The sequence below is a fragment of the Ceratotherium simum genome, chromosome 22 (assembly GCF_057802395.1).
Source record: "Ceratotherium simum simum isolate JZ-2026a chromosome 22, ASM5780239v1, whole genome shotgun sequence".
In the NCBI taxonomy this organism is placed as follows: domain Eukaryota; kingdom Metazoa; phylum Chordata; class Mammalia; order Perissodactyla; family Rhinocerotidae; genus Ceratotherium; species Ceratotherium simum.
In genome coordinates, this window is record NC_141921.1 from 39,518,657 (window position 1) to 39,532,995 (window position 14,339).

The 14,339-nt window shown below is 45.6% G+C and overlaps 1 protein-coding gene across 1 annotated transcript in view; it reads right to left on the reverse strand.

The window, feature by feature from the left end:
• FHAD1 (forkhead associated phosphopeptide binding domain 1) overlaps positions 1 to 14,339 on the reverse strand; it is a 129,849-nt gene that overhangs the window by 86,588 nt on the left and 28,922 nt on the right. The window contains 1 exon segment of the mRNA XM_087445824.1: positions 5,572 to 5,839. Within this exon segment, the coding sequence (XP_087301950.1) occupies positions 5,572 to 5,839 (268 nt within the window).

A 14,339-nucleotide genomic window follows, 5' to 3' on the forward strand; every position in this document is an offset into this window, starting at 1 on the left:
AAAAAGCAGGTTACCAACGTTAGGTTCAAGTTATCCCATTATTGGGAAAAAATATATGTAAATCAGGAGAATATTTTTTAAAATCACCCCACATATTTTCTGTTCTCAGTAATTCGTCCTCTCCCACCTGCTATTAAGGTTCATCCTTGGAGCTGAGGTTTTATTGCCTGTGGAAGGAGAAGGGTGGACACTAACTAAAGCAGGGTGATTGTGCCCCCCAGGGGACATTTGGTGACGTCTGGAGACATTTTTGAGTGCCACAACTGAGGGAGGGGTTGCTACTGGTATCTAGTGGGTAGAAGCCAGGGATGCTGCTAAGTTTCCTACAAGGTGCAGGCCGGATCCCACAACAAAGATTTATCTGGCCCCAAGTGTCGCAGTGCTGAGATTGAGAAATTCTGACCTACAATAAATTATCCTTAGCTTTGGGTTTTCAAATAGATTTTCTCAAATCTAAAGCAAGACAGCAGTCTAAGAGAAAAACGATTTTATTTGAAGAGCCCAGCTGTGTTAAGAGAGGAAAGAGTTTTCTCAGAACCCTCAAAAACAGGTGTTTTCTATCCAGAGCCAGCCTGGAGGACTGGAGCATAGAGTTTACTCCAAAGCACGGAGCAGAGAGGCCCAGAGTCTGACACCAGGGGACTCCCCCCACAGGAAGATGAAAGCCCTGCTCTGGGGATGGGGGGAGCATCAGGCAGCCAGGGTGAAAGTTTGGAAACAGATGAGACCCGGGTGGGAGGCTGTGGTGATAAAGCCCCAGGAGACCTGAGGGCCTGTGGGCTGGAGGACTCCTCATGGATGGCCCTTAGAGAAGCCCCAAGTTCCACATGGCCCTAGAGAAAGAGGTGGCGAAATCCACTGATTACAGTGGAAAAATTAAAATGGCCGAGTAAAAAAACAAAAGAAAGAAAGAAAGAAAAGAAACAGCTCATGTGTCCAACAATAAAGGAATGGATTAAAAAACTGTATATGTGTTCATACAACAGAATTTCTCACCAATAAAAAGGAATAAACTCATGATACATACAACAAAATGGATGAATCTTAGAAATATCATGCTGAGTGAGAAAAGCCTTTTACAAAAGAACATATACTACATGATTCTGTTTATTTGAGATTCTAGAACAGGAATATCCATGGTGGAAAAAAAATTCAGAAGAGCGATTGCCTCCAGGGGATGGGGTTGGGAACTGACTGGGAAGGGACATGAGGGAACTTTCTGGGGTGATGGTAATGTTCCATATCTTGATAGAGATTTGGGTTTCATAGGTGTAAAACCCAAAACTCTGAGCATATACTCAAGACTCGCGCCTTTCATTGTGTGGGAGCCAGTCTCCAGGATTCTTGTTTCCTAGTATTCACACCCTTGTATTATCTTCTCCAATAGGATGGACTTTGTATTAGTCTGCTCGGGTGCCATAACAAAACACCATAGACTGGGGGGTTTAAACAACAGAAATTTATTTTCTCACAGTTCTGGAGGCTGGAAGTCTAAGATCAAAGTGCTGACAGAGTTGGTTTCTCCTGAGGCCTCTCTCCCTGGCTTGCAGACGGAGGCCTTCTTGCTGTGTCGTCACTGGCCTTTTCTCTGTGTGTGGGCATCCCTGGTGTCTCTCTTCTTATAAGGACACCAGCCATACTGGATTAGGGCCCAGCCTATTGGTCTAATCTTATTTACCTCTTATAGTCACATTCTGTGGTACTGGGTTTAGAACTTTAACATAGGAATTTTGAAAGGACACAATTCAGTCCATAATAGAGCTTATCTATGTAACCAAGAATGTTGTAGAAACAACAGAGTTTGACTCCCGAGGTTAGACTATAAAAGACACTGTAGCTTCTGCTTTGCCTCTAGGACCACTTGTCTGGAGGAGCCAGTGGCCATGCCAGGAGGACACTCAAGCAGCCTATGGAGAGGTCCACATGATGGAGAACCAAGGCCTCCCACCAACAGCTCATGAGGAACTGAGGCCTCCTACCAAAAGCCATGTGAGTGAGCCATCCTGAAGATGGGTCCTCCAGCCCCAGCAAGCCTTCGGATGACCATAGCCCCAGCCAACCTCCTAAGAAACCCTGAGCCAGAACCACCTGGCTAAGCCATTCCCAAATTCTTGACCTGGAGAAAACCATGAGATAATAAATGTTTATTGTTGTTTTAGATCCTTAAGTCCTGGGGTGATCTGTTAGGCAGCAATAAATAGCTAATACAGATTTTGGCACCAGGAGTGGGGAGGGGCTACCTTAACAAAATCCTAAAGTGTAGAGTGGTTTGAGATGGGACAGTGGCAAGAACCTGGACGATTTTTGCCAACAGTCTTAGCGAAAGCCTGAAGAGTTTGTGAGTAGAAGCTCAATGGCCTTCGAGGAGGGGGTGAGGGAATGTTTATAGGAAAATGAAGAAAATACTCCTGGGGTTATGGGATCCTTGTTATGTGGTGGCAGAAAGTCTCATAACACGTTGCCTGTGGTGATGAGGAAAGTAGACAATGTTCCTAATGAACTGGGCGATCAAGCTAAAGAGATTCCCAGGCAGAGTGCTGGAAGGTTCCACCTGCCTACTTCTTGGTACTTACAGTGAAATGCGAGCGGGGAGAGAGAGGCCAAAGGAGGGACTGTTGAACCAAAAGGAGCCAGGACTCAATGGGCTTGGAAATTTGCTGCCTCTCCAGATGGCAAATGAGATGTAAGAAACAGGTTCTGGGCAAAGATCAAATGCAGGGCACTCTCAGGAAAACACAGCCTAAAGATGAAGCTGTGTGTGTGACTGTAAAATCCCTTGTTAAGAACACAGAAAGATCCGGAGCGGTGTCTCAGAGAACCATTCAGTCAAAGCACATGGCTTCTAAGAACCTTCTCAGTGCTGTCCCTCTGCCTCAGAAGCCCAACGCAGAGAAGGGCTTGTGTCAAAGAAACCGGTGGGTATGGCTTTTGCCTAACAAGGTGAACCCCAGTAAGAAACATTGCCAACCCAGTCTGACAGAGACAGAGACCCATAAAAGCAAAAGAAGCCTTTGGACCCCCAAGCTTCCATAGGCAGGAAGCAGACTATAAAACTATGCTCTGATACCTTTCATGGAAAAGGTAGGATGACTCAGGGGGTGGAACTAAGGGACCAGAGGGAAGAGCCAAGAGCCTTGGAAAGTCACTTCTGGCAAGAGCAGGACTCAAGCCTAATCAAGGAACTTGCAGCATTTTCCCGGCTGGATTTCAGAATTGCTTTGGGCCAGTGACTCCCATGTGTTTCCTGTTTTCCTGCTTTTTGAACAAAAGGAGTATCCAAAGCAGTTATGCTATGCCTGTCCCAACAATGTATGTTGGGTGTGTGAGGGACAGACAACTTGTGTCCTTAGTTCACAGGTCTTCAGATTGCTAGAAATGGTCCTCGAGGAGCCAAACTTCAGGAACTAGAGCCATGAGCCCCATCTGCAGCTGACTGGATTAGATGATGAGATTCTGGAATTTGAGCTGATGCTGCGATGGGGTGAGACTTTTGGCGGCCTTGGGAGAGGATGAGGGCATCTTACATGTGCGGGGGTAAATCATTGAGGACCAGAGGAAACACTGGGGTAGCCAGCCTCCAAGCTGACTGCCAGTAATTCTTGCCTCCTGTATTCAGGCCCACGTAATAGTCTTCTCCCATAATGGACACAGCTGACCCGTGTAACCAGTAGGGTATTGCAGAAATGACAGAGGGTGACTTCTGAGGCTTGGTCATAAGAGACACTGCAGTTTCCATCTTGCTCTCTCAGATCACTTGCTCAGGAAGAGCCACTGCCATTCCATGAGGACACTCCAGCAGCTCTCTGGAGAGGTCCCTCTGGAGAGGAACTGAGGCCTCCTGGCAACCGCCATGTGAGTGCGCCATCTTGGAAGCAGATTCTCCAGCCCCAGTCCAGCCTTCAGATGACTGCAGCTCTGGCCACAGCTTGACTGCAGCCTTACAAGAGACCCTGAGCCACAGCCATCCTGCGAAGCCGCTCCCTAATTCCTGACCCATAGAACCTGTATAAGATAATACACATTTGGGGTTTTTGGTTTTTTATTTTTTGCTTTAGGCCACTAAGTTTTGGGAGAATTTGTTAATGAACAATTAATAACTAATACACATTGTGTGTTAATTTTATATCAAAAGACAAAAACTGTTAAACACTAGTTAATGGTATATTTGCTAAAATATTTAGGGGGAAGACTACAGATGTGTGCCGATTTATTTTCAGATGCAACAAAAAATAAGATGGATTAGTGAATGAAGAGACAGATGGATAAACAGATGTGTGATAAAGACTACAGCAAAATGTTAATGGTAGAATTAGGTGGGGGTGCTCTGTAAAATTCTTTTTACTTTGCTGTATGTTTGAAATTTTTCATATTAAAATGTTGGGGGGAAATGGCTGAGTAATTTCTTAACTTGGGTGGTAGGTACATGAGGGTTTATTTGATGATGATGATGGTGATGATGATAATGACGAAGATGATGTAAACCTAGAGATACATTTCATTGACTCCTTAGTTTGTATGTTTCACAATAATAACTATTATTTGGATGCTGAGGGAGGTGACTAGGTGAATGAGTGAGATCAGGAGAGGCTGTGAAGCCACCAAGAGATCTGGGGACTCAGAGGGGGCTGGGACACAGAGGACAGAGAATGGGACCTTTACACCAGAGTTCATAGAGGAAACTCAGGAATCACGACAGGGATTAAGTCGACCCGGCTGCTCTGCCAATGAGGCTGGCCGAGAGGATGGTGACAGACAGGAGGTCTCCTCCCCAAATACCATGAGGCCTTCCAGGGGAGACGGTGAGGCAAGGAAACCCTGAAGGCTGTGTGTCCCCAAAGTGACCAGGCTGTGAGTGACAGTCACTGAGATAACCAGCCTTAAATTTGACTGAAAAACATTTGATTGGATTAGATTGCATGTATCACCCCTGGGGAAGTAATTTCCCTCGATAAGCCTCAGTCTCCTCCTCTGTAAAATGGTAATAAAATATTTAAAAACCTCCTAAGGCAACAGGGATTTCAGTTACCAATATTTCTGCACATCTGAGTCAAAGTGTGTAAATTTAAATCCTGCTACACATTCATATGTAGGTACAGACACACACATACCACAGAGGAACTGACATGTGCATACGGGCAGAGCACAGAGTCTGGAGGGACACACATTGGAAAGTCAACAGGGGGATCCAGGTGATGAGGGTGACAGCTGATCTTTAACTGTTTTCTTGCATTCTGTTTATCTTCAATTTTTTTTCACAATTGATTATGTTCTACTATTTTGTTTTTTTTTGCTGAGGAAGATTCGTCCTGAGCTAACATCTGTGCCAATCTTCCTTTATTTTGTATATGGGTCGCCACCACAGCATGGCCCCCAACAAGTGGTGTGGGTCCGTGCCCAGGATGTGAACCTGCGAACCCCGGGCTGCCAAAGCAGAGTGTGCTGAACTTGACCACTATGCCACAGGGCGGTCCTTATGTTCTCATTTTAGAATCAGAGAAAATAGCAAAACCCCAGACCCACCTCATGGCTATAAGCCCACCCCCAGGCCCCCAGCGGCAGCGCCGTGAATACCTTGCTTGATGACGGGAGACCTGTGGGCACCATCCACCATGAAGGAGAACATCTTCCCGCTGGCACTCACGGGCCGCTGGTGGGAGGCAGGTGGGACCATGGTGGGCCTGGGGAACCCCTGGGACCAGCTCCTCTGCACTGGTGTTGGCCGGACGCCGGGGTGGAAGGGGATCTGTTGTGGCGGGGATGACTGGTTCGGCTGCTGTGTGGCCCGAGGTGGCTGAGGCCTTGGCCAGGGTGCTGGGCCCCTCACCCATGGGAAGGAGACCTGCAGGACCAGGCAGAACATCAGGGAAGGTTACAATCAGCTGGGATGGTCTCTACCCCTTTGTCCCAGCCACATAATTGTTGCCCTAGGTCTCAGCTTACACGTCAGTTCCTCCAGGAAGCCCTCCCAGACTCTCTCCAAGTTTGGGATTGTAGTCCCCACTATGAGTCACATTGCACACGATTACACCATCCTTTATTGGGTGCAGCCTTCATGCCAGGCACCCTGCCGAAAGGTTCACATGCATCACCTCATTTAATACACTCGACATTCTGAGACTGAGGCTGAGCAAGACTTGCCCAGCATCACACATGTGGTGGCGAGCTGCCAAGCTGGTAGACTGTCCCCTCCAAGAGGATAAGGGCTTTTCCTCTGTCTTGCTCACCACCGTATCCTCAGCACCTAGAATAAACGCCTGGCACACACACAGTAGGCTTTCAAATACTGGTTGAAACAAGGAACGAGCAAATCACTGAGATTCATGCCCAGCTCCCTAGGACCCCACACGCGCTCCCTCCACCCACACTGTGTGTCTCTCCATCTGTCCCCTGAAAGCTGAGTGCTCTGGGGTGGCAGGGACCCCGACCGTCTCGTTAACCTTTGACCCTCAGCATCCACCACGATTCTTGGCAGATGCTCCACAAACACTTACGGAGGGAATCTTTCATCCCCTGACCCTGCGGAAGGTGTCTGTAGCTACTTTCAGTGGGGAGCACGTCCAACTCCCTCTAACGGCCAGAACGGAGTTGATGCTGAGAGGTGCTGACGTCTGGCTTTGGTCTTCCTTTAAAACCTGAGCGGTGGTTTCTCCCTGCACCCGGTGGTTCAAGGACGGCCTCAGTGGGGGTTGTCACTTACTACACTTTACTTCTCTCTTTCTCACAACAGCCCTCAGGGGAGGAGGCCTCCTTGCTCGTACTTTACAAAGAAGACTTGGAGAGGCTAAGGAATTCAAGGGAGCTCAGGGAGTGGCGGAGAGGGAGCTGGGATCAAGGTCTAATGACCTCTCTCTCTCCTCTCTCTCTCTCCTCTCTCTCCATCTCTGTCTCCCCTCCCCTTCCTCTCAATTCTCTTGGCAGAAAAATCACACTTTTCAAGTAAGAAGCGAGTTCAAAGGTTTTGCCGCCTGTGTGGGGCCACACATCTATTCTCCCCGGGGTCGTTCCTCTTTCTGTAGACTGGAGAGAACAGGAGCTCAGAGACACATAATGAGAAACAGGACAGAATGCTTCCAAAAGAGGAGCACTGGCATTCAGAACTGTCGATAACTTCAGCTGGATCTTATTCAAGAGGAGGGTTCTGCACTCACTCAGGCTCCTGAACCAAGCATTTAGCTGCAGTCTTTCCCCAGCAAGTCAAGAATCCTGTGCGTTCCCCCTGAAGACTCTCTTGGAGTCAGCAAGAACGGTGTTCAGGGAAATCAAGCTCCAATTGCCTGGGGACCTCTGGCCCAGCATTCATAATGACAGAGGCCCGTTTGAAGTCTGTTTCAGGAACGGACTTGGCAGTGGTCCGGAACTCTGTTACCTTCCATGTAGTTGCAAATTTCTCTCCACGGCTAACATCCAACTCTCTACCCGTGCTTTCTTCTTTCCTTTGCTATCCTGCCCTGCACTCACTTCTCCATCCATCCTGTCCCTTCCCTGCTCCTCCTCTGGGCTGTCTCGCCTCGAACATTTCTATAACCTTTTCCCATTGGTTTAATAAATACTGAATGAATGGGCAAGAAGGGGTAAATGCATTAGCATTTACCCCAGCCTGCTAGAAAGCAAATCTAGAGGTTACTGGTAGTGGTGGAGGAATTCCCTTCCATATTGGGATGCTCAGGTAAACGTGCCTAACTGCCCAGTAACTGAAGGGCGCTAAAGAGAATGGTCCTGTCTCGTGCCTCAGGGGCTCCACTTCTGTGGTGGACGGGCCAGAAGCCACTCAGTTCTTTTGGAGATTCTGGGGACTCTCCCTCCCAATCCCCCAGCCCACTGTTGTGGGTGGGTTAAGCAACCAGCCAATCACATTTCTTGGCCATAGTGATTGGTTCAGGGTGGGGCATGTGATCCAATTAGAGCCAAGGGAGACCCAGGCAACTAGGGGGACACCAGAATCTGGAGCAACCTGATGGGCCTTGGGATGTAGCCAGCCCGAGGGAGTGGAGCTGAGACGCGGAGAGAGGGAAGCTGGTTGTTTTTTTTTTTAAATTGTAGTATATAACACATAACGTAAAATTTACCATCTTAACCATTTTTCAGTGTACAGTTCAGTCATATTAAGTATATTCACATTGCTGGGAGACAGATCTTCAGTACTTTTTCACCCTGCAAAATTGAAACTCTATTCCCATGAAACTACTCCTCATTTCCCGCTCGCCCATCACTAGTAACCACGATTCCACTTTCTGTCTCTATGAATTTGACTACTCCTGGTGCCTCACATAAGTGGGATCATACGGTACTTGTCTTTTTTGTGCCTGGCTTGTTGCACTTAGCATAATATCTCAAGGTTCATCCATGTTGTAGCACGTGTCAGGATGCCCTTCCTTTTTAAGGTTGAATAATATTCCATTGTATCTATGTACCACATTTTGTTATCCAGTCATCTGTGACGGTCACTTGGGTTGTTTCCACCTCTTGGCTACCGTGACACGCTGCTGTAAACATGGAGGTGCAAACGGAAGCTGGTTCTGAGCCCCAGCTTGGACAGCATCCTGAACTGCTCAGCCCAGGAGGCCAGCTAGAGCTGCTTCTGTCGCTTGCAGCACCCAGAGCCCTGACGGTAGGGTCCCTCAAGGTGCCAAAGACGTGTAAATGCTGCAGAGACTCCAATCAGCTTTCAGGTTCAAAAATTTAAAAAATAAAGTTTTTTGTTTTCTTCTGAAGCTCGTTGATTAAGAGTGGTTATATGGAACAACAAAAGACCCCGAACAGCTAAAGGAATCCTGAGAAAAAAGAACAAAGCTGGAGGTATCACACTCCCTGATTTCAAAATATACTACAAACCTATAGTAACCAAAACAGCATGGTACTGGCACAAAAACAGACACGCAGATCAATGGAATAGAATCGAAAGCCCAGAAATAAACGCACACATCTATGGACAGCTAATCTTTGACAAAGGAGCCAAGAACATACAATGGAGAAAAGAAAGTCTCTTCAACAAATGCTGTTGGGAAAACTGGATAGCCACATGCAAAAAAATGAAAGTAGACCCTTACCTTACACCATACACAAAAATTAACTCCAAATGGATTCAAGACTTGAATTGTAAGACCTGAAACTATGAAACTTCTAGAAGAAAACATAGGCAGTATGCTCTTTGACATCGGTCTTAGCAACATATTTTTCATTTTCTTGTCTGACCAGGCAAGAGAAACAATAGAAAAAATAAACAAACGGGACTACATCAAACTAAAAAGCTTCTGCACAGCAAAGGAAACCATCAACAAAACGAAAAGACAACCTAACAATTGGGAGAAGATATTTGCAAACCATACATCTGATAAGGGCTTAATCTCCAAAATATATCAAGAACTCATGCATCTCAACAACAAAAAAACTAACAACCCAATTAAAAAATGGGCAAAAGACCTGAACAGACATTTCTCCAAAGAAGATATACAGATGGCCAACAGACACATGAAAAGATGTTCAAAATCATTAACTATCAGGGAAATGCAAATCAAAACTGCAATGAGATATCACCTCACGCCCATCAGAATGGCTATAATTAACAAGACAGGAAACAACATGTGTTGGAGAGGATGTGGAGAGAAGGGAACTCTCATACACTGCTGGTAGGAGTGCAAACTGCTGCAGCCACTATGGAAAACAGTATGGAGATTCCTCAAAAAATCAAGGATAGAACTACCATATGATCCAGCTATTCCACTGCTGGGTATTTATCCAAAGAATTTGAAAACACCAATGCGTAAAGATACACGCACCCCTGTGTTCATTGCAGTGTTATTCACAATAACCAAGGCTTGGAAGCAACCTAAGTGCCCATCAAGGCACGAATGGATAAAGAAGATATGGTATATATACACAAAGATATGGTATATATACTCAGCCATAAGAAACGATGAAATCCAGCCATTTGTGACAACATGGATGGACATTGAGGGTATTATGCAAAGTGAAATAAGTCAGAGGGAGAAGGTCAAATACCATATGATTTCCTTCATTAAGTAGTAGATAATAACAACAATAAACAAACACATAGAGACAGAGATCGGATTGGTGGTTGCTGGGGGGGGGGAGGGGGGAGGGGGGAGGGAGGAGGGCCATGGGGATGGTTCGGCACATGTGTGTGGTGATGGGTTGTAATTGGTATTTGGACTGTGAACGTGATGTAATCTGTGCAGAAATAGAAGTATAATGATGTACACCTGAAATTTATACAATGTTATAAACCAATGTTACTGCAATAAACAAAAAATTTAAACAAAACAAAAAAGAGTGGTTAAAGTTGGTTTTCTCTAGTTAGCAGGCCTGCTCTATGCTAGGCGAGGTCAAGGTTTTCTCAGAAATTGCTGCTGGTAACTACATGAAGCAGGCAGGGGGAGAGCAAACACAAGAAAAGACTCACGGTGGAGCCAGCTCCGGGCTGTGCTCACGTCAGAATGTGCACGGAGCCGGGGGGCTTGGTCAGGGATCCACAGGTCTGTTCTTAGAAACTTTCGTTTAAAACTACATGCGAATGCCGTTTCTCTTTCCTTTTCTCTTCCGTTCTCTGACCACACGGTATGTTTGTGTGGTTGTTTTTTTTGTTTTGTGTTTGAGACAGCATATGTTATATTCCTGATTTATCCCACACGATCTTTAAAATAGAAGGTTGGCCACCACCTGGGTTCACCGCGACCACACCTGCTGCTGAATTAAATCAGCTTGAACAAACACTGGTCAATGATTTACTGCAGAAATCACAATCCATGTTTTTCAGATTATCTACTTGTTCTTTGTCTTATCGCTCCAATATCCGCTTCTAATCCTGTAAAGGTGCAGGTTGAATAGGACATCCTGAAAAAATCAAGGTGGTTTGCACACAGGGTGCCTACGGGACACTCGCATTCTGTCAGGAAGGCCCAGAGGCCGTAGAAGGTGGGGAAGTAGACCGTGCCCTTGGAGAGAGCCTGTCCTGTGCTCTGCCATTTGTAAATGATTACTGATACCACCATGGCTGTGAACCACCAGTAGAGAAGGCACACGTGTGCCAGAGACTGTGCCGTGTGCTTAACACATGTGGTCTCATCCAATCACCAGGATAATCTCACAGTGGGGGAGGTATTTCCCTCCACATTTTGTGGATTAAGAAACTGAAGCTCAGAGAGGTTAAGTGACTTGCCCAAGGTCCCACAGCCAGGAAGTGGTGATGCTGTTTGACTCTAAAACTTGTGCTCTTAGAGCTTCTAGGTTATTTGAAGTCATGATGTCTACTTGCTTTCCTTCCTGGCAAAAGGATCTTAGATGATTGGCTAGTGAAGAACAGGAGATTTTTCTGAGTTAAAAATGAAAATGAGAAATAGATGGTGTGAAAAACCATAAGATGTTACGGACACGAGATTTACCAGAAACATGGACAACTCTCTGAGGGAAGTGTTAGTCATATGGTACAGGCCATGCCCTGGAAGCAGCTCAGAGGACCGCAGCCTCCACCCAGGAGGACCTGTGGCATGGTCACCGCTATCCCAGAGGAGAGCTGGGGCCACCTGGCACCAGCTCCCAAGAGCTGATTATTAAATGTCCAGGAATTTTGGGAGCTTGGTTGATAAAAACAGCCATTAATAAAAACTAAATTACATAAACTTACAATTAAATTATATCAGAAACAAAGGTAATAAATACTTAAAACTCATCCCTTCCTAATTAGGTGATCTGTATGTTGGAAATGCTATATAATGATGTGCTACCACATGTCTCTTTCCAACCCCGTGCTCAGTGATGTTTCATTGGTAACTTGAAATCGGCCACAGTGGGAGTATTTACACCGTAGAAATCAGGAAACGCTATAAATCAGAGCTTGATTTTTTTGTTTTGTTGATTGTCTACATCTAAGAAGGTGATGGAGAAGATGTTAATAATGCAGGTGATATAAAAGCATGTCGTGTCTGCAGCCATTACATTGTGAGTAGCACAAAAGATCGAGGAAATGTTCTTCCGGTATTTGAAACTATTATCCAGTGTGTTATGTCATTGATGAACACGTGAATTTCCAACACACGTCTTTCTTATATCAGTTTTGTCTCACTCAGAAATACAAACAAAAGTTCGATGAATGTTCAGGTTGGGAACTCACTCGTTCATCAATTGCAATGAAAAGTTGGCCGTGGATGTAAGATTTCAGCAAAAGTCAACGAAAGCATTCTGTGAGAATCAGTTGGCTTTATGGAACTTATAATAAAGAGTATTGTATATCTTATTATTATTTGTAAAGAATGTGCTACACATTCTTTATATCAGTAAACCTTCTACTATAGGTGCATACGTTACTTTTTTCAGAGAGAGCTGGTCATTAAACACTTACCAGGCAATCACTGGCTGTGCCCAGCACTACCCAGTAAAGTGCCTGGTACTCACTGTAGGTGTTCCCCGACTGAACTGAACTGAGCAACTGGCAGACAGATCAGGTGGCAAACAGTAAGTAAAAAGGGCTTTGATTCTGGGCCTGGGGCGGGGAAAATACACGATAAGCCTGGTGCATCTTGTAACAGTGGAAAGTAAGGAAGTACACAAAACAGAAGGGTGGGGGCATGTCAAAGGCTCACAGGAACCAACCTGCAAGCTCCCAGGGGCCGAGGCTGGAATGAATGGAGCAATGAAATAGATAATGTACTGGATTGTAGCCCAAAGTACACAATAAATATACACGCATCCATACTGATATAAATACATGGCCGTGTGAATAAATAGACGGGGAGAAGAGACAATCTTCCTCACAGGAGAACTTAACAGATGTAGATGATGCCCCCTTGTGGGAGGCGGAGATTAATTCCCACCGTCTGTTCCTTCCCCCCATCTCCTTTGAGGGTGGGCTATACTAGTGACTTGCCCCCTAAGAAGAGAGTATGGAAAGGGAAAAATAGTCACTTTTTAGTGGAGAAAACTGCAAACACCAGCTTAACCAAGTGAGGGAGTTAACATCCCACAGGGATGTCACAGGTACCCCGTGACACGATGTGACAAGAAGGACACCCCACCTTTGTGGCATGTTTTCTGAAAGCCATAACCCCAGTCTAATAAGAGAAAAACATCAGACAAATCAGACTGGGGGACCTTCTCCAGGATTCCGGGTCAGTCCTCCCCAAGATTGTCGAGGTCATGAAAACCCAAGACAGAGAAACTGTCCCAGACTGGAGGAGACTAAGAAGACGTGATGCTGAAATGCAGTGTGGTGGCCTGGATTGGGTCGTGGACCCTGACGTTCAGCTAACAATAACGGACCCACGTGGATTTCATGGTTTGGAAAACTGTACCGTGGTAATGTAGAATGTTTACGATGGGAAACTGGGAGAGGGGTAGACAAGGACTCTCTGTTCTGTCATTACAACTTTTCTGTCAATCTAAAATTATTCCAGAATGAAAAAGTTATTTAATTAAAAAAAAAAAGACTCTGAGTTACCAGAAAAAAACAGTACAAAATTCATATGCAACTACTAATGTAGCTTACTCATAGGAGAGCTCTTTGAGACCATTTCCAGCCCCTAGTTCCTCAATTTTACTCTTGTGACTACACAACTGTGATGACTGGAAGGGCCATGGGGTGGGGTGAGTGGAAGGAGGCACACTGACCACAGCCCGGAGGAGCAATGGACTTGGAAAGCCAGGATAGACTATGAAACGCAGACATGAGAGCTAACGGCCCGCAGAGGGGGCTATTTGGTGCCTTGGCCTCAACAGCGCCTGGGGTGTCACCCTAATTCAAAGTGGGGTAATAATTTAAGTCCCCAAGGAAAGGATAAATTCTGTTCAGGATTTTCAATGTGAGAAATCAGGATTATACATTTAGAACACAAAACCACCAAGTTATATATTATTTTTAGGTTTTGGAGCTTAAAGAAGCAGGTCCCTTGGAGAGGTTCAGAAAAGTCATTCCTTTGGATTTTTACCAGATGCATTAAAGATCTGGTCCATCAAATTTCCCATTTTTCGTAAATCTTCTAGCTTACAGTTTTTCCCTTCCTTTCAAGTTCTAATTAGCTTCCTGGTCAGTCTCTAAAATGGGAAATAGGGTCTAACGGGAAAACACCCGGGTTTTTGCAAATACCTGGTGCAAAAACATCAGGTTTTTCTACCCCCAGACTTGGCCTATTTCAATTCAGTCTTGCCAGACTGAGAGACTGAATGAATGAATGAATGAGTGATCATCAACTAAGTTAAGAAACGATAAGCAGCAACGTGGTCCTAGTTTGGTAACAGTGTGTGACCTGCCAGAGGTGACAGGAAGCAACCACGTTGGCCCTTAGGTCCTGGGCCGGGGCCGGGTTCCGTTTCACCAGGAGCTAAGGCTT